The 20,737-nt window shown below is 51.1% G+C and overlaps 1 protein-coding gene across 2 annotated transcripts in view; it reads left to right on the top strand.

Annotated features, from left to right (window-relative positions):
* Positions 1–594: 594 nt before the first annotated feature.
* The window catches only part of CARD10 (caspase recruitment domain family member 10), a 356,289-nt gene continuing 336,146 nt past the window's right edge, over positions 595–20,737 (top strand). For both annotated transcript variants that reach the window (XM_069653039.1, XM_069653038.1), the window contains exon 1: positions 595–1,138. In XM_069653039.1, the coding sequence (XP_069509140.1) occupies positions 955–1,138 (184 nt within the window). In that variant the 5' untranslated portion in view covers positions 595–954. The remainder of the gene's footprint in view (positions 1,139–20,737) is intronic.

Below are 20,737 nucleotides of genomic sequence, written 5' to 3'. Positions count from 1 at the left end.
CCATTTTCGGTGCGCGGCGGACAGCGACGCACAGTACCAGGGCACCCCCACGTGGAGCGAGTTCCGACCAACTCGTCGCCAGTTTTTAAGGGGCCGGCCACTTCGGTCCCGAGTAAATCCATGCGGCCCGCACACTACACCAACAGACCACACACCACGTCATTAGTGGTGGATTAACTGGCGCTCGCCCCTTTTATTGGAGGCCTCAAGGGGTGTGTGCCACGTGTGTTGAACACGTGACTTATCAGGAGCCCAGAGGGCCTTAAGTCACAACAGTGATGTATCTTAGTAGTTTCACCCTAGGCACCATGTTGCCTAGAAACTGCCCTGTTACTTCATTAATTGTCCCTGGGATCTGCAGGTTTCGCATATATAGCCACGGCATGTGCATTAGCATACTGAGCTAACCTCCACTAGCTGTGTTGCCTGGGTGCTGCGTGAAGGTGAGGCAGGGAGGGACACAGCTGTGCGTGCAAGACGACCGTGGCTTCTAATTAGAAGGAGGAGTTAGAGGGGGAGGCGCCAGGTGAGCCCAGTAACACAGGCTCCAGGGCAAAGCGCGAAAGCAGAGGCAGCCAGAAAGGCACGAGCAGAAGATAAGGGGGGGGGGTGAGGCAAGGAAATAGCAAGAAGGGGAGAGAGGAGGAGGCGCAAACTGACAGGAGCAGTGGGGCCAAACGAAAAGGATATGTTACACGAGAAATGAATTTAGAGAGGGGAAGGCAACAGGAGGCAGTGAGAGAAGATAAACTAAACACGAGGGGGAGAAGCGGGGAGCGACTTGAGTAGAAGTGAAAGCGAGTGAGCGAAGGTAGCAGAAGAGGGGATCGGGAGTGGAGAGGGGACAGAGGGGGCCAGGGGGAACAAAGTGTGAGAGAGGGAAGGGGGGAAGAGTGCGTGGGTTAGATAAGGATAGGAACAAGGTGACTTGCTAGCAAGGAGGGCGCAGGACAGATGAGGCGATTGACTTCTCCGGTGGGAGGGAGCTGCAGGGGAAGGGCCGGTGGGGCATGGGCTGTGGGCAGCACGCAGGTAAATCTCGCCCCAGGACTTGGGCACGAAGTAGCGAACAGATCCATTAGCTGGGGAGGGACGGAGTCCGCGACCCGAGAGCTTGACTCAAAAGGAGACATGAACGGTAAGGAGGGGATGGAGGGGATGAAGGGGAGGCGGGGAGGTCAGGGACATATGGGGGCCAGGCTTATCTGAAAGGACCCATTCTCTCTGGGGGCCTTCCACTTAAACACGGGGGATCGCACCCTTTCTGTGTAGGCGCACTCCTCCCTAGTTAGAGACCCCAACCACGCCCCCCTGGAGAACGGGGCATAATTTCCTGGCGAGCCCCATTTCCCATGTGCAGCGACTCGCAGGAGTCCCCAACGTTTAGACATGCCCTATGGAGCCGCCCCCAGTTCCTCTGAGGCTCGCGATCGAATGCTGCCGACAGGGGTCAAGTCCTAATTTAAAAAAGCGGGGGACTCACTAACTTTTGCCATTGAATGTGATGTGACCAGAAATTAGCATATCAAGGTGAAATATGCACATTTCATTCAATTGGCTTTGCATAACCACTCAAATTGAATTGGACGAATGTAATTTGCCTTTCACAAAATCAGCACACTCACAAAGCCAAGAGAGCATGTTTTGTTCTTTCTGACAGTGTTTTGAAAACGTCAAAAGGTGTGCATGCTTTAAACTCGAAGTATCAATGCCAATGTTTTCCCTGGAACATGCAGTCCTGAAACGTAACATTTCCCCTTTCATTATTTTTCATCAGTTATATGGTGCAGTGGTGAATGGCCAGGCCTGCCAACCTCGCCCTAAAAAGACAGCCAATATTTCTAATTTTACACACAGCCTGTAAATTCTCCAGGAATGGTGGGTGGTGTGCCACCTTCTGAAAAAAGTGGGCTGATGGCTTCCACTCGCGTGTACCCTCGCCTTGCGGCCTGGCTGCTGGACATTAATCACATTGGGGCTAACAAGGGCTTTAAGTGGGCTGGGACTAGCCGGGGCAGAGCACTGGCAGGCTCTAAAATATGGTTCTGGGGAAGGGCCCTAATGTCCCCTGGCAGCCCCGGCCGCTAGAGGACAAGGGTTTTTTTTTCTAAAGCCTTAAGTCCTCGCTCATGTCCGAGAGCTTCAGGCTTCAGAAAACAATGCCTTTTATCTATAATGGTGGGGCCGGCACCTGCAAGGCATCTCTTTAATGAAGAGATGTCCGGTGGCCGGTACCACCATTATAGATAAAAGACCCGTTTGTGGGACCCCCAGACTTTAGGAAAAAAGGCCTTGGCGTCCAGCGGCCTCACCTTTTCACCTTAATGATGCTGCTGCCCCTCAGCCTGATGAGGAGCAGCGCCACCATTAGGGCAGAAAATATGTGGTGCTGTACATCGCCAGGCATCCCTTTCTGTATTAGATGCAGAGATCAGCCACCTCTCCCCCTATTGGGGGAAGAGGGTGCTGATCTCTACAAAGGGCTGCCTGGCAGTGGTGCCTGCAGCCCATTAAGCCGTGGCCCATCAAAAGGGCATGGCCTAATGAGCCGGCAGGTGACCCCCCCCTTAGGCCACAACCCCTTGATGAGCCACGGCTTGTTTTCTCGTGCCACTTAAGGCACTGGGGCTACCCTTCACCTGTCCCAAGGGCTTGTGCCATCTTCCGACCCCACCACCTGTTGCACTGGTTGCCATGCCTGGCACTCTGCACGTAATGGAATCTACAATGGGACATTTCCACCACTGCGCCGCCTCTTAAGGAAAGGTGGGGCTGGTAATGGATTTGTTTTCTCTCAGCTTACAAACCACATGTAATGGTAATTGAGATATGATGACAAAATCTGCTGTTTTGCTGTCAATCTACGTTGCAATCTTTAACCTTTTTGAAAACCTAAGAAACATAGTTAAAACAAGCATTGGCAATGCCATTAGTTTTGGCGTTTACTGCTGTTTACATTTTCCATTTATAGGCACCCAGGTGCAAGGAGGAGAGTGCAAAGTTTGAAAGGAGGATGTGATAAGGGGTGCAGGTATGCAACAGAACGAGAAGCGGAATCCATTGCAGTGGTGAAATCTTAGCTCAGGTGCAAATGCTCTGCTGGTGTAAGCAAGGTGCCTTTAATATGAGCTCAGGAAACGAATGTCTTAACATTCCCGATAATGTGTGTGTGCACGTGGGAAGACCCTCATCAAAATTAGGTAGTAGACCCACCAAAATAATATTCGGCACGCATTCATTTGCAGTCTTGCAAAATGAATTTTAAAACTCTCAGAAATACCGTTTTTGTGTGTTGTGTACATATTTTGGTAGAATAAAAGAGTGGATGAGGCGCACATTCTAGTTCCCAGTTTTGTATACCTGATGCAAGTAGTAACAGGGTTAAATCCCATCTGCTGCAGTTCAGTTGCTCTTCTCCTCCAAGCGCTTTCATGTCTCTTACAATCTTCAGGGAGGCAGTCTTTTCAGGTGTTACTAATTAGTCTCAATTTAGGTCTCCGGGAATTCTGACAGCTGTAGTCACTTCTGGTAGCCAGGAACCAACTCCCCTCCAATAAGAAAACAAAAAAGGGAGTCAGAAGCTACCCCTATTCAAAGACGCATTTGAGGGTAGGTGCGAGTTGCAGCAGAGAGCTAGGTTTAACAAATACTAGCCAGGAGAAATGGTCACACAAAGAGCAAGGTGAATTCAAAATTTAATTAATGTACAAACATCTAAAAGTTGTAGGCCTATAGTTCGAACAAAAGGCCTTAAAAAGCAACACATGAGCCCATGAGGGCAAACAACCAACAATGATATGTTTAGCTATACGTTGTAGTGAAGATTAGTAACAAAATTATTTGTGCAGATTTCTGTACTACTTAATAGTAGTAGTACGCCATTATTGTCGACACATTAAGCAGTCAGTGTTTCTGTTTCGGAATATAAATGACCCTCAGTAGTTGCTGTATCTTGGCAAGTTGACTGAAGGGACCGAACTGTCATCAGGACGAAGTTGGTGTAAAAACGGGTAGTATGAAGTACCTATAAAAATAGATGACATGATGTGTGTCAGGGGATGGGTGACCAAGGGGTAATTAAAATCAGCTGCAGGTCAAGGACCTACCTTGATATGTTGTCTTGTGAACTTGAATGATTGGGTGGCTGCCGTGCTTGGTACTGGCATAAATAATTGGATCCTTGTTGTCTAGGAAAAAAGGGTTGCGTGATTACCATACTGCACCGGGGTCACAATGCCCTACCTAGGAGAGCCACATTGATGGTTTTCCCCCCTCCCGCTATTATGGGAAAAAGTTGTGATATTGGAGGGGAGTTGGTTCCTGGTTACCAGAAGTGACTACAGCTGTCAGAATTCCCAGAGACCTAAATTGAGACTAATTAGTAACACCTGAAAAGACTGCCTCCCTGAAGATTGTAAGAGACATGAAAACGCTTGGAGGAGAAGAGCAACTGAACTGCAGCAGATGGGATTTAACCCTGTTATTACTTGCATCAGGTATATACAACTGGAAACTAGAGTGCGCGCCTCACCCCCTCTTTTTTCTATACATATTTTAGTATACTATCAGTCTGACGTTTCAGAATATCCCATCCTGGACTTTAAATTCCAGCTGCTGGCACAGCTTCTGGTGTTCGCAACCCTCGCTGCAACTCACCTATGCTTCCCATTTCCCCATAAAACGAATGAGTTTGAAAATAGAATCACATTGCAATCTTATTTAAAACAGTTGTAATTGTGTCAATGTGACATGCAGTGCACCAATCTGTTCCGTTTACTTAGCGTCCCAACCGTTCCGAGTTTAGGGACAAGGCATGACACAGCCATGTCTTCTGCAGCACAGCCCTGTACATATTTATAGAAAATGACACAAACATGCCATGCATTATTCTGGATTAATTGTGCATTTACAAAGTGTCTGAGAGGGCAGAAAAACATACCATGTCCACCCACGCATACAGGTAAACGAGGCGTGATAAAGCAGATGCTCACCTTCGCAGTATTCCCTTGGCTTTTGCGTGGGAGGAGCCCACGTTTCATACATTTGACAGAGACCCTTTCTCCTTGAAACATGCCCCTCTTTGAACAGCGTGCTGTCTATACCGAATCTGAAAACAGCCTGGACTTCCTTGCAAACCCTGCACGTGATAAGGAATGCCTGCAAGCTGAAGTACGCGAGTGACACCCGCCAGTCAAAGCATGCGGCTTGAGTCCACCTGCCAAACACAGTAAGGCGATCAGAACATGGCACAGTGAGCTGTCCCGACTTCAGAGCCTCGCTTTCAATGCGTCGCATTTGCCTTCGCTGCAATCATCCGCAGAGCGCATCCACGACGCAAGTGGCGGCATCTTTGGAAAGCGAGCAGACTAGCAGCAATTGGGCGTGAGGGGGCCTCTGCGGATCGCTACATTTCCCCACACTATTTTTACAGGTGGCATCATTGGCAATATGCATTCCCTTCAGAAACGGAACACGATTCCAAACTGGGCCCCTCGCCTCTGATTTAATTGTGGACAGGCACCTCACGTGTAGAACGTGGTAGTGGTTTTCCGCTGAAGGCTAGTGCTCCCCAGGCTGCGTGTGACACCAGCTGACCTCGCCTGAATCGTGTTTTGTGCATCGATCTAGTGTTAGTGCGCAACAATGCAGGGGGAGCGGCATTCACACATAACCCAGGGCTGTGCAGAAGCACATCAGTAAATAGAAAAAAATGCACAGTCACTTCCCTCTCTGCTTGCAGTATTCCACAAGTGAAAAGTGCAATGCCGGCACGTATTGCTAGCAATAACATGTTACTAGGACATTTTAGGGACAAAAACGTTGACTGTGGTGTCTTTAATGTCCTATTCAGACTCTGTTTACTGACGTGAAACGCCGTATTCTGAAAGCAGGTTGTGCTCTAAGCTACGAGATCACATTGGGTTTGCCATACTTCAGAGCGGGGCTAACCCCTACCATGTCCCCTACATAGTAACAGTAAATGCATAATCTCTCATACCAAGCTTGCACCCAATGATATGAGACAGAGACCTGAAAGTTGGAAACATATTACACTTGATTGGAAACATATGGTCGCATTATTAGAGTCATCCTATCGGGCGGCCCCAGCCCCGCTCAGGCCTTATGAATGACTGGCCCAACACATAGTCCTTTCCCTGGTGGCTCTGCCAATCCTGTCTTACAAAGTCCTATGTCCAAAAACCTGTGAGCCCTCTCACACCGATTACATTCTTGCGAGAACGGCACGCACTGGTGTTCGACTGCCTGTTCAATCACTCCCATTTAGAGAAAATGTAGCGAACAAGGCCACTGCATCAGTTGTTGGGGAGTCCCAACCATCCCTAGTGGTATCAGTGCCTGTGTCACCCTATCCTGGCTGAAGCAGCCAGTGGTTGCAGCTCACAGAACAGACCGCAGCACGCCTCCTTCTCTGGGACCACCCTAGTAACTTTGCCACGCTTTGGGGTGGCCCCCCCGTGACCACAATGCCCGCATACACAAAAAAAACTTCCTACAGTCCGTACTCACCATCCACTATGTACATCCGGACCTTGACATTACTCCCCACCGTACCAGGTTGAAATGATCCATGCCGACCTCTGACAGGTGAAACCCATCTGCTGCAAAATGTACGGGTTCCTTTCCCCCAACTCCCGATGCCTGGTAAATGCGAGCCCCTCCTGCTTCATGAAGCGCTCCATATTTTTGTTAACCATTCTCCTAGATTTCCTTATTGCCTAGATGCCGCTCCCCGCCACACATTCCTTAGGAGCATCTCTGACCAAGCTATATCTGACTCAGGAAGCATTTGCCCTAGGATTCTGAAGCCTTCTTGCATCTCTCTCAGCAATCGTCCCCTTCCCAAATCAGCAAGGTCATTCGCCCCTAGGTGCACCACCAGCAACCTAGGGGCCCTCATCCTGGCCAGCTGCCTTTGCAGTGCGGGCAGCAATGCATGCCACCACATGCCAGGTGTGCCCAGCCATATCAGCTCAGTGTTCCGTAAACCCAGATCGGCCTCCCGCTTTGGTTTTGTGCAGGTCCATCTCTCCACCCTGTTGATAAGAGTGGCCAAATATCCAGACCGTGCGTCCCGCTGGAATAAAAATAAAACATATTGTCATCACAACATCCTCCCTGACCCCCTCCTACGCCTGAACCCCCCCCTGCTTCCACCCGCACCTGGTCTATTTGCCTAGCAATACTCCTGCGTCCTGCCCCCCGTGGCGGATGTGCCATTTATAACGATCCGATTGCCATATACCCAGCTGTTGGATGCCATCTACCGAGCTGCTGGATGTCTGACCCCTGCATTCCTGCCTGGAATGCCATTGTTGCAGACCCAATCCGGAACCCATGCATGAACCAGCCCTCCCCCTGACACCCTGCTTCCTTCAAAGCCATGGCCAGTACCCAGCGGCATTGGAACATTGTCAGTAGGGACTCGTCCTCGTGGAGCAAGAGATAGCTGCCCTCGGATGGCCTATTTGCCATATACTGGGAGAGTAGCCACGTGGGGCAGCTGGCTGGGCCGATGCCTTCTGAAGCCTGACTGAGGTGCCCTTACCGGCTTGATCGATCTACGATCTTCTGACCCTTATCACGATCCCACCTTCAGTAAACGTGGCATCGCCTGATGCCAATGCCCTTCCGGATTCATCACCCTTCCCAGTTGCGACCAGTTTGCTGACCCAAAGGGCCCCAAAGAATGCCATTGCAAATGCTGCCTTGATGAGCCTGACCTCAAACTTGTTTGAGCAAACTCCTTCTAGTGCCCTCAGTAACCTCACCAGTACCTCAAAGTCAATGGGCTTACAGCCATCTTTCTTGTGCCCCTCCAGTTTACCCCAGCCTTTGTTTGCAGCCCTTACTGAAAAACCCTTTGTTGGATCCCCAACCCCTTTCAGTTTTGTATAGAATGCTATGGCTGCTAGGTGCCCCGAGACCCAGCTCCTGCTTTGCCTATCTACGTGCGCCCACACAACAAATCGCTCCACCTGGGATGATAGGTCCAGGTCTGCCTATCCCGTTTCCTGAATCACGCTCACAAACTTAATGTAGCCCTTCTGATACCTGGACCGCACTTCTGGTGTGAGCGACTGCTCCCCAAGACCTCAGAGCTTCGGGTCCACGACACCAGGTGCCACCACTCCAGATTGAATTCCTTGCCCATCTGCTGTGCCCTCGGGTGGGCCATCCTGAATCGCTCCCACTGAAAACGAGAAAGAGCGTCAGCAGCCACATTCACAACTCCAGGTACATGCCTTGCTCTAAACTCAAGATTCTGGTACAAGCATACGTCAACAAGTTCCTGAGTAGACCCAGAACCACAGGGCATGTTGCGGATTGTAAGTTGATGGCCTGGACCACCGCTTTGTTGTCGGACCAAAAGCGGACTCTCCTGTTGCACAACTCGCCTGGCCTCAGAAGGAGGGCAATCACAATTGGGAATAATTCCAGAGCCATATTGTTCACAAATCTCCCTTTCTTCTGCCACTGAGTCGGCCACCTCTGGGTGCCCAGGATGACCCCAAAACCTTCCTTGCCTGATGTGTTCGGAGTACATTTGTAGCTCATTGCTGGTAACCAATGGTTCCCGCCAAAGGCTGACCCCATTGTACCCCTAGAGGAACCTGCACCACATGACCAGGTCCTCTTTGATGGCAGCACTCAACCTGATGTGGTGATGCTTGCCCGTCGTTGTTGCTCTTGCTAACCTCCTGGCTAATACCCTTCCCGCTGGTACCACCCTGGCTGCAAAGTGAGTTTCCCCAGGAGCTGTTGTACTTGGCCCAGAGTCATTTTTTCCCTTGCCGGGGTGACGTCAATTAACTCCAAGAGCCCCTCCACTTTATCTTTTGGCAACCTGCATGTGCCTTTGCACGTATCAATTTCTATCCCTAGAAAGGTCAAGATGTGGACGGGTGTCTGTGTCTTCTCCTCGGCTAGAGGAATGGCCAATTCATTCATTAGTACCTGAAACGATCCCAGTGCAGCTCCGCAGTCCTCAGACCCTTCCCTACCAATGAACAGGAAATCGTCCAGATAGTGCATGATCACCCACTCTTGGATCCCTAGTCCTTGCCACCCATTCTAGGAAGGAGCTGAACTGCTCAAAAAGGCACATGAAACTGCACACCCCATTGGCATACACCTATCAAAGAAAAATGACCTTCCCTCTTTAATCCCAGCAGATGAAAGCTATCTGGATGAACAGGAAGGAGACTGAAAGCAGGTTCAATGTCAACCTTTGCCAACAAAGCCCTTTTCCCAACCTGCTCCACAAGCTCCATTACTTTGTCAAAAGAGGAATATGTGACTGAGCAATATTCGGGGTCCAACCGATTGTTAGGCAGAATCATATGCAGTACCCTTTGGGAACACCACACACAATTAAGACTACAAGTGTAAGTACAAATTCACCTATGGTACAACCCTGTACTACACAGTAAAGTGGTCGCGTTGGCTGAGCAGCCAGACTTATCTCAAGAGTAAAGTGAGCAGTATCAGAAGTTACACAAAGGACAGTAATTACTATAGTTCAAACAAACACTGACTCAAGGTTTCTGAGTAAAAGAATATACATTTATTTACACCAACAGTTATAAAACAATTCACTAATATAAAGCAGCAGAAAATCAAAATCTTAATACACTACACCACACCCGATCAATTCTGGACAAGTTAAGCTCAAAATGAAGTGTGAGCAAAATGGCATTCCAGCAATTTAAAAAGGGAGGGAATGGACAAGGTTATCAAAAATCAACAACACCAACAAGTGATAGGCAGGGCAATCTAGAAAAGGCTTACTACAACTAGGATTCAAATCAATAGGCTTGGGCCAATGTTAATGGTTCAGAGTCTTTACAGAGGATCACACAGTTCAGAGTAGTTTGCGGTTAGTCTTTGCCAAGAGTTCAAAATGAAGTTTGTCAAAGAAAAAGTTATTCAAAAGAGTAGAGAAGGACAAGCCTTCGGAGAGGCGAAAGATTGAAAACACTTTCACCGTGGTCGGATGGAACGAACACCGGATTTCAACAGTACCTTAGACGAAGAAGAATGCTGTAGCTGAGGCAGTAGTTCCTGGCAGTTCCTGCAGGCTCACGGTTCCTGAAGTGACTGTCGGACTGACAAGAAGGAGGAAGACTGGAGGGTCCTGCACTGCCCAGGGAAGAAGCCAGCAGCAGAGCAAAACGACAAATAAAAGGTGTGCTCCTTAAAATCACAAAGGGACTCTTTCAAGCTAGCTATTTTATTTTTAAATGTTTTTATTGGCATTTGCAATCATACACATAGCAGTAGAGCACGGAGTGTGCTTTATATTATTGATCATGTGTCGTGTCTGCCAAGAGAACAACAAATAACAACAAACTAACAAGATTAACAGTAATAGCAGCTTTGACTGTCCACTCCCATGGAATCGTAACGTGGTCTTTATTCTGTGTGTTTGGCTCAGGACCGGGGCCACCCCTCTTTGTGGCCATTTCGGGACACAGCGCTTGGAACGTACTCGGGCTCATTGATCTGATCGTAATGTTTTACCTGAAATTTGTGTCCTGTTGGGCTGTTCAGGGGGGTTTAAAGTCTGTCAAGAAGATCATGTCTCTCATGAGGGCTTTCCAGGACTCCAGTGTTGTGCTCACATCGTTCCCGCCTCTGTTGTTTCCCTCCTCCCAGGCCCTGGTTTCGGCCATGGTCCATCTTTCCATTTCCCTGATCCAGGGTCCGTATCTGGGGCCTGCGGGCGATTTCCAGGCCATCGCTATTGTTCTTTTCACAAGAATGGATGCCACGTCCATGAGCTTCACTAGGTGTTTGATTTTGCCAAGTCTCGGGTGGGTGCCCAGGAGACACTCCTTAGGTGTCCATTCATACCTTTCCAGTCCAGCTCTCCTGCAGGCTTGCTCGGCAGCAAGCCAGAGCTTCTGGGATCTGGGGCAAGCCCAGAACATGTGGATCAAGTCAGCTTGTTCGGAGGAGCACCATGGGCATGTCGAATGGATTTTGTTGTTGAAGGTGGCTATCCTGTGCGGGGTCATGTAGGTCCTGTAAAGGACGTTCAGCTGGATCATCCTGAACCTGGCGTTCCGGGACACCTCCTTCGGATACAGCAGGGCTCTTGCCCATTCCTCCTCCGTGATTTCTGTCCCCATGTCGGTCTCCCACCTCTCTTTCAGGCGCGCTCCTCTCGGGTTAATTCGATCGTTTATCTGGGCGTACAGCCGCGATGTCGGCTTCCAGCCGTTGCTCAAGTTATACATCTCCTGAACAAGGGGGTGGGTCTCTGGTTCCTCCGGCCATGTGTTCCATTTGGTCTTGGCTACGTGCCTCACCCTCTGGTAAAATAAGAATTGTCCCGAAGAGAGTCCGTCCTTTAGTTGCAGCGAATCAAAGTCCCTAAAGGCTCCTTCGTCAAACATGTCTCCCCATGTGTAGAGGCCACAAGTCTCCCAGTTCCTCATTACTGGGAGGTCGATGGGGGTCCTGCAGACATCTGTCAGCATGGGGATTTCGGGCATGTACGGGTGATGGAGGCCTAGTAGTGTTTTAACCCTGTTCCAGACCCGCCTCCCCAAGATTACTATCATGGGCGGGTCAGGGGGGCCCACCTGCGAGCCCCATATTATCTCCTTAGGGTGCGTAGGCCCGGTCAGTTGGCGAAGGAGGCCAGTCTCAGCAGAGGGTTCATCCGAGAGCCACTTTGTTACATGTGTTAGTTGTGATGCGAGATAGTATCTCTGGAAGTCGGGTAGTTGGATGCCGCCCTCGGTGTGGGGGAGCGTGAGGATGTTCAGGGCGAGCCTATGTCTGGACTGACCCCAAAGAAAGTCCCTGACCAGGGATTCCAGTTTCCTGAAGAAGGGCGGGGGGATGTAGTGAGTGATGTTGGTGAAATAGTAGAGGAATCTTGGGAGTATAATGATTTTGGAGATTGCGGCTCTACCCATCGTTGAAAGAGGAAGCTTTGACCAGAATTTAATGGACCTTCGGACTCCGCACATTGCTGCTTCGGTGTTGCGCTCGTGGGTGGAGGCTGGCGTGTGCGTGATGGTTAAACCTAGGTAGCGGAAGGCCTCTGGCTGCCACTGGATCCCTATTTCGGGTAGTTCCTCTGTGTCTCGTCCTCTGAGTCCCGCAAGGGGGAAGGAGCATGATTTCTGTCTACTAAATTTTATCCCCGAGTATTTGGCAAAATTATCGAGGACATCCAGTGCTGTGGGAGCGGTTTCTCGGGGGTTCCTGAGGTATAGAAGGACATCGTCGGCATATAGGGAAATGATGTTGTATGTTCCGCCAATGCTGATGCCAGAGTCGAACAATTGCTTCCTGAAATAGATTGCCACTGGTTCCAGGCCCAGGATGTACAACATCGGCGATAGAGGGCACCCTTGCCTGGTTCCTCTTTGGATGGGCCATGCTCTTGATACCACGCCACCAGTCTTCACCCGGGCCACCGGGTTGTTATAGAGTACCTCGACCCATCGGATAAAGTGTTCCTCTAGGCCAAACTCTCTCAGGGTCAAGATCAGCCACTCCCAAAATATCGAATCGAAAGCTTTTTCGGCGTCGAGTGAGAGTACCGCTAGGTCCTCCTTGCTCTCCACTGTTTGTGCCATAACATGTTGGAGCCTCCTCAGATTGGCGGTGGTGTTGCGTCCTGGGACGAAGCCGTTCTGGTCTTCATGTATCAGGGACCCTATCACCCTCGAGAGCCTCTTGGCTAGTATAGTCGTGAGGATTTTGCCATCGTAATTCAGCATAGCCAAGGGGCGATACGAGTCGCACTCATCAGGTGGTTTGCCTGGTTTGAGCATTGGTATTATGAGAGTCTCTCTCATGCTGCTCGGCAAGGTTCCAGTCTCATATGCCTCCAAATAGACTTCGTGTAATATCGGGGCTAGGGTCTCCTCGTAAGCCTTATAGAATTCTGGAGTGAGGCCGTCCGTCCCGGGTGTCTTGCTGGTGGAGAGAGACCTGATCGCTTCCGATATGTCTTCTAGTGTGATGGCCTCCTCCAGCCCAGCTCGATGTTCTTGACTCAGCTTGGGTAGTCCGATTTCGTCCAGGGTGTCTCTTATGTCTTCTTCAGGGATTCGCTCGTTGTGGGCATAAAGTCTGGCGTAAAAGCTTGAGAAGACTTCATTTATTGCTTGTTGCGTCCTTTGTGTTGTGCCTCCCTCGTCTTTGATCTCTTTAAGGGCCTGCCTTGGGTTCTCCCTCTTACATAACCAGGCAAGTATCCTGCCAGGCTTGTCCGCTTCTTTGTGTGCCCTCAGGGTCCGCGTGGAGAAGTCGAACTTGGACAGCCTCTCCCAGGCTGTCCTGCATTCTTCCCTGATGTCCTTCAGTTTGGCTTCCCTGGCAGCGGTCGGAGGCGAAGCATCTTCCAGTTGCCTGATCTCATCCTCCTTGTCCTCCAGCCCCTTCCTCAGTTGCCTCCTGATCCCACCGGCCTCAGCTATTATCTCACCCCTCGTTACCACCTTCATGGCTTCCCAGAATGTGCTCCACTTCTGGACCGATCCTTTGTTGATCTGTACGTACTCTTCTAGTTTCTCTCTTAGGGTTTCCTTGAATGCAGGGTCCGTTAAGGTTTCAGTTGGCATGCGCCACATTGGGATAGGGAGCCGCGGACCTCTTAGGTGGAGCTGTATCAGGAGAGGAGAATGGTCCGAAATCGATCTTCCCAGGTAGTTCGCCGACTCAACCAGCGGTATCAATGCGTTGTCGACGAAAAGGTGGTCTATCCTGGTGTGTAAATCGTGGGGGGCTGAGTAGAATGAGTAGGCCCTGTCGACGGGATGCAAGTCTCGCCAGGCGTCAACCAGGTGCAAGTCCACAACCACATTGCGGAGAGCGCGGGAGGCAGGGCCGTTGGGGGTGCGCGGCGTTAAAGATCTGTCTGTGTCTTCGTTCATCATGCTGTTGAAGTCTCCCCCCCACAAGAGGGCGTCCTCCCTGTGGTGTGCAATTTTGGCGCATATCCGCTTGAGGTGGGAGGGTATGCCATGTTGTGGGAAGTATGAGTTGACTATACATAGTCGGGAATTTTCCAGCATGCCCCAGATGATCACATACCTGCCTTCTTCGTCCGTCTCCATCCCCATCTGGTGAAAGGGTGTGTCAGGACTCACCCACGTGTATACGCCGTGTGCGTACTTCGAGTAAGAGGAGCCGCTGCCCTGGCCGCCCCAGTAGTCCGCCAATTTGTTCGTGGTGTCGGATGTAAGGTGCGTTTCTTGCAGGAGGGCAAACGATATCTTCTTCCTTTTCAAGTAGGAGTGTATTCGATTTCTCCGCAGGTAGGATCCCATCCCTCTGACGTTCCATGTGATTATTCTGAAGCGTGCTGCCATTGCTTGGCTTTAATCATGGATATGGGAGGCTCCCCGCCCATTTTCTGGGTTGGGCATCCACTGCTAGGTGTCGTGCTTCGATTTGCTTGCATGGGGTGGTGGGCTCCAGTTTCCGGCCTTTGATCCTCCGTTGATTGGAGGACAGTCTTCATGAGGAGTGCAGTCATAACAAAAACTGAACAAAAATAACCATAACTGGTGCACCCAGCTACTGCCAAGGGGGGGCAGTGCTCGGGGGCTCTCGTGCTGTCTGTCCCCGTCCGGGTTTCTAGTACGAGTAGGTTCGTGCCGGCGGCTAGCCAGCACTGGTCTTGCGTGGGTGCGTGCTGCGTGCCCATGAGCGGAGGGCCGGGTGGGCCCCGTAGTCACTTGATGTCCTCAATGTAGTTTCCTCAGTAGTGATGTGCACTCTTGTGGTGGTGTACAGTGCTGGTTCAAGGGTAGTGGTGTCCAGGTGTCAGTCCGTCGCCCCTTGTGCTTTCGGTTCAGTTCTCATGGGTGGGTTCAGGGGGGACATCCGCCAGGTTATTGTGTTCCAGCCACATGGTGGCGGCGGCTGGAGTTTCCAAAAATATCGCTCTCCCCTTGTGGATCACTTTCAGTCTGGAGGGATACAACAGCATGTATTTTAGATTTAGTTTTCTCAATCTAGCTTTGATTGGGACAAAAGAGTTCCTTGCTCGCTGCACAGACTGCGTGTAATCAGGGTAAATGGTGACTTTTGAATTGTCCCGCTCTATCTCTCCGCCCTCTCTCGAGAACTTTAGGATCACTTCGCGGTCCCGGAAATTGAGGACCTTCGCTATGATGGGGCGAGGAGAGGAGCCCGGGGGGGTTTCTTCTGGAGCGATCTGTGAGCCCTTTCTATAGCGAAGCCCTGGGAGAGTTTTTCCGCCCCAATTTCCTGCTGTATTAGGGATTCTATGTAGGCCGTCGGGTCCGTGGTCTCGGCTCCCTCAGGAATACCCAGTATCCTAATATTGTTGCGCCTAGCGCGGCCCTCTGCCTCCTCTGATCTTGCCTCCAAGTAGCTCACCTTTCTCCGAAGGTCCGCCACCTCTGCCTTGAGGTCTTGTGTGTCCTCTGCGATGTCGTTCTGGGTGGTTTCTATGTTGGTGACACGTTCCGTCAGGTTGCGGGCATCTTGTCTTATGAGTTGGATGTCAGCCTTCACCTCACCAATTTTCGTGTCAATAAATGTTCTTAGGGCAGCAATCGCCTCGAGTACCTGGTTGTCCTTGTCGCGTTCCTCTGGGCTGGTCTGCGCAGCTGTGCTCTTAGGCGTGGACTGGGCGCTCGGGTGGAGTTTTGGGGTGACGAAAGGATCCATAGTGGCATTCTTGGCCTTGCCCCTTGAGGTAGACATTGCAGGGTCTCTGGTCCCCTTTGCTTGTTGTAAGTGTCTGGTCGGCCTCATTCAGGGTGTGTGGTCGTATGGTTCTCCCCAGCCTGCTCTCCGTTTGGCCCGCGGGGGGGGGGCAGGTTAATCCGCCTGTCGGGTCGACCCGCTTTGTTGTTCGGGGGCGAGGGCCGACTCGTGGGGGGCGGACAAGCCCTGATTATGTTCGTCGAGATGGAGCGTCGGGCCGAGCTGGGGGGCGTCTTCGGTGTCTCCGGTGCTGATTCCGGAGCGCGGTCCCCCGCGTGTTGTTGCCGTGGGCCTCGAGTGCCAGGAGACCCTACATCACAGTCCAGGGGGTCCCCACAGCCTCCCCCGCTTCGATCCGGGAGGGTCCCAGCGGGCGGTCCCCGGATTCGGCGGGAGCAGCTCTGTGTGCCGTCCGCCGTGAGCGCTCGGGACGCAGGGTAGAGAGTCTTGCTGGGAGGGTCCTGGGCCCCCCAGTGATGTTCTGCTGGGCAGCGCTACACGGTTCGGCTGGTCCCGCCGCTTTGTTGGTTTCGCTCGACCAGCAGTGAGCGTGAGTGCCTGGCTGGTCCCGGGGAGTGGAGTTTCGCCGGCCCTCCTACGGGATTCAGGCTCTCCCGGGCATCGAGGCCGCCATTTTGAGTGCGCCGCTCGGAGAGGGGGGGAGGTGGGCAAAAGCGCCGTATCGGGGCTCCCGAGCTCCGATTTTCGTCAAGAGCAGCTGCGGAGCACAGGTCCTCGCCTCAGCTTCGGTTGGGTTATCGGGTGGGCAGCCCAGCAGGCTTGAAACACCTAGTTCAGGATCAGACTACGGGGCTTGGCCGGAGCTCGAAAGTTCTGCGTCCTCACTCCATGAGCACCAAGCCACGCCTCTCAAGCATGCTATACAGTTTCCTGTGGCACAGCAAATTCGACCAGGTTGAAGAGAGAGGTCCAGGGGCTTTGTGAGCTTGTTGGTCCCACCAGGCTCAAGGGGAGAATACTCCTTGCGGATCTCCTCTGTCAACGAAGTTCAGGTGATTCAGACCTGCAGCAGGGCTTCACTGGAATGTCCAGTAGTTGCAGCAGTCGTCTTCCTTCAGCTTCTCATTGGCTCTCTCGATCCAGTGGTGACTCTGCCTTCCAAGTCCCAGAGACCTGCTTTTAAGCAGTTTTCCCCCATTCACACAGCCTGGCTGTCATTCACACAGCAGGTTGTCTGTCCTGGAAGGACAATCACCTAGCCAATCAAACTAGAGTGCGACTTGGGTCTCCAAGGAGACCCTGTGCAGGGGGCCTCAAACCCCTTCCTCACATCCTGTCCACCCAGACACTCAGGCACCTAAGGAGGGCTTCTGTGCAGAAGCACGCCAAAGGACAGCGAACAAAGGAACCAAACCTGGTTTGGCGCGCAGAGTAAAACACGAGAAAGACCTTTACAAAAAGAAATGGCGAATAAACCCAGCCGGAACCAAATAAAATTAAAAGGGGTCCAGCGGATTAAAGTTTGAGGCTACCACCATAGCCTCTAACAGTATCAGGGCTATTTTCATAGCTTGCGGTAAAATAAAAATGGTAGATACCACTGCCACCATCCAAATCTTACAGAAAGGGGAACGAAATAATGTTCTATGAGAAACAGACAAAAAGGGATAACTATTAACCCTTTCCAGTACTCTATGGAAAATAGTTTGTACTGGGTCTGTAAGTTTAAAAAGACTAGTAAAGTGAATTGCAACTTTACATGTTCTGGGAGACAGTAGTCAGTCCCCAAAAATGAAGTTTAGCAGTGGGAAGTCTAAAACACAACCCTGTGTTACTGCACTAAGGGTGCTTTGTGACACACAGTAAAAAGATGATGCCTATGGAGTAGGTGAGACTCCATAGTCCATGAAGACAAAATGTACAACACATAGCCAAAAACACATGTAGGAGTGGGAAAAAGGCTCACACTTTTACCAGGTGAAAAAAAAAATCCTAGAAATCCAGTAACGCTGCTGAGGGACTCAGTAGGTAAGGGAAATTAGCCATTCTGGAGAATTCTCCCTAACACCAATCATTAACGGATTCCCCTGCTGGGTACTACAGGTGGTGTATCAGCCTGTATTTCCCTACCTCTTTCTTGGGCACGACCCCCAGTGGGAACACTATGAAGGTGGGTAGGGGTGCTTCCTTAAATGGTCCCATTATTCTCCCCGGAGCTTTCTCTTGGCCCAATTTCTCAGTTACAATCCCTGGTAGTTTTTCAGCAGAGGGGAGGTTTCTTGCCAAATGTGAGGTTAGTGGTCCCTCATAAGGAATCCGGAACCTCTCCCTGAAACCTTTGTAGAGCAATTCCCCTTCATCAATTTTTGGATAATCCAGCAGCCAACCGTGCAAAGTAGTCATGTTTATGGGCGAAGGCCTTTTTTGCCTGCAGCCTTAAATGGGTGCTCTTGCCTTGGCCCTTTCCCCGCTTCCCCCGGGCCCTTGTTAACATGCCGAGGCAGGGTGAGAACCTTTACATTTTTCACATGTATGGGCAAATATGCATTCTTGTCCAAAGTGACAGTACCCTGCATTAAATCCCCTGCAGGTGCCCTTGCCTGTGTCGCCCCCTCAGGCACCCCTGCCACTACCCCGGGCCCTATGCCTGTTCGCCCCTTCACTCCCCCTGCCTTTCTGCCTGCTCCGAAAGCACTGCCGTTACTCCCACCTTTCCTCTCTGTACTTTCCCTGCCAAGCCCGGCGGGGTGACCTATTTCCTTCTTTAATAGATGGGCTGATTCTCTCCTTGCCGCCTATAAATGCCAACCCGCCTACCATGTCCTTTTGATCCCAAGACATTGTGGATAACTAAGATATGTTCAACCTGAAGCCCCTGTCATAGTCTATTCACCCTAGGGATCCATACTGCTTGTGCTCCGCCACTATCGTATCCCTATAATTCCGTAATTCAGTCCCTTGTTCCGGGAACCTTTCCATCGCCACAGCTGAGTACAAAGAGAAGGATTTTGTCCAATTCTCAATGGTCCATCTGCTCTGTACCTTTTGTGCCTCTTTTTCTGTTCCTCCTTTGTTATTGTCACATCTGGGCCCCCCATCTTCAGTTTCAGTAAAGAAAATATATCTAAGTAATCCCTCGCCCAGATGCGCTCCTTCACCTGCCTAGAGATGTACCATGACATTGTACACTTCCCGGATAACAGTGGGGCTATTGTCAATGGAGTCTCCCCGCTCAATGCAGAAATCTTGGACCCTAAAGTGCCCACTAGCGCGACCTCAGGCGGTATAACCCCTGAAAAATTGGACACCATAGTACCCACTGGCAAGCCCTCAGGTGGTATAACCCCCACAGTTTGTACCCCACCATTGCCCTGACAGGATATCCCAGTGCCCGGCCCTGGAGCTACCACCTGTGCGTCTGCAAATGCAGCCGGCCCTGTAGGTTGCCCCCATATTCCCATTGGCCCCTCAACATTAGCCCCTTGAGGTACCACAGGCCCTTGGCTCCACCTCTGCATCATTTGTTCCATGAATTTAGTAATCTCTAACTTTGCCCGTTCCATGCTCTGAATGCTTCCCCCGGCCCCTGTCCAACCTGCGGCACTATTTTGGCCGTTGGCTCGATGGTTGCTTGTTCCGTCACTGGCCCTTTATTATCCACCATTAATGGTGGTAACCCCTGACCCGTTTCGCTCGGTTGCCCTCTTCCTATAGCTGGGGGCATCTGCCCGACCGGTGACACAGGTTTAGAGACATTTGGTGACATATTAACTTCCACTGTGACCGCCTTACCCTTCGGCTGCCTGGGAGCTCTCTTCCTCTTTTCCGGAGTGGGCACCACCACCTCCTCCTAAGCTGCTGGGGGAACCCCCATGGCTGGGAGCATGCCTGTTGCTGGTACACCCAGAGACTGCTCCACCATCTTTCTCGCCCATCCAGTGCCCATATTCTGCACCCTCTCCTGAAACCATGCAACCAGCTGGGCTGCTTCCGTGCTCTCTTGGGACCTTCCGCTGTCGTAGGTGCCTTCCCCGCTGTCAAACAGGCTTGGTGATCCCTGGCTGGACATCTCGCTCCTAAATTACAGAAATAAAATGCAAAATTGGGGGAGTGGTGTTTAGTACCATGTTGCCATCTGACACTTCTTCTAAGCCCCTTTTGGTGCTCTCTACATGTGTATAACGGTTTTACTACTAATCCAGCCCTTTGTTTAGCCAACATTTTTGTTGCCAGTGTTCCTTTCTCCCCTTACTTCGTCGCCTGACACCGTAATTGAGCTCACTCGGCTTGCCCCCGATCGGCACCACTGTCTTACCGCAATTTCCTTTGCTGCTGTACTTTATGACAAACCACTTCTTTCACGGGATATTCAATGGCACCAGTAATATTATGTGTACAAATGATAACTTCTTTGCATTTTGGTACCTTTGTTCACATTAGATAAGTATTTCCTTGTATTCGCCGCCCCTGCCTTCCTCACCTAGCCCTGCATGGGGCACAGGTGGGTGGCGAACCAAGCAACTCATGCTGCTATAAGAAGCTAGCGGGGCTGAATTGCATGCACGGCTTAGTCACGAGCTAGCAAGACACCAGGGGAGTTGCTAGGTCTGGAAAAGACCCGGGGCTACGCTGATGTTGGAACTGTCGGGACTGGGGGCTAGCTAGTCTTTTGGCTGGAGCTCCTGAGATTCTATCCGGGGCTACAACCAAAAGATCAGGGGCTATAGCCCCCTTAGCACCCCATAGCAACGCCCCTCCAAGACACGAAGCAGCCCCCGCATCGCCACCCCGAGTATTGGCCTAAGCATTGCATGATTATCCCAGGCGAGCTGTTGTTATTACTCCGAAAGCTTAATATGCAAACATTTGACATCCATTTCAGGCATCCGCACTCACCTGGTATTATTGTTCATTGTTGGGGCCGTGGCACGCAGCCCGCCCATTTAACACGCACCCTGCCCCCGACCAACACCTGACTGCCGGCATAGCTCCGCGTCAAAAATGTGCTCTAGTCATCACATAATCGCAAATATGGTGCTCTTATCGTGGG

This window comes from Ambystoma mexicanum, chromosome 3q (genome assembly GCF_040938575.1).
Source record: "Ambystoma mexicanum isolate Mex_15411 chromosome 3q, UKY_AmexF1_1, whole genome shotgun sequence".
NCBI classification, from domain to species: domain Eukaryota; kingdom Metazoa; phylum Chordata; class Amphibia; order Caudata; family Ambystomatidae; genus Ambystoma; species Ambystoma mexicanum.
The sequence above is the reverse complement of the archived record's forward strand: the minus strand, read 5'-3'. Positions and strand labels throughout refer to the sequence as shown.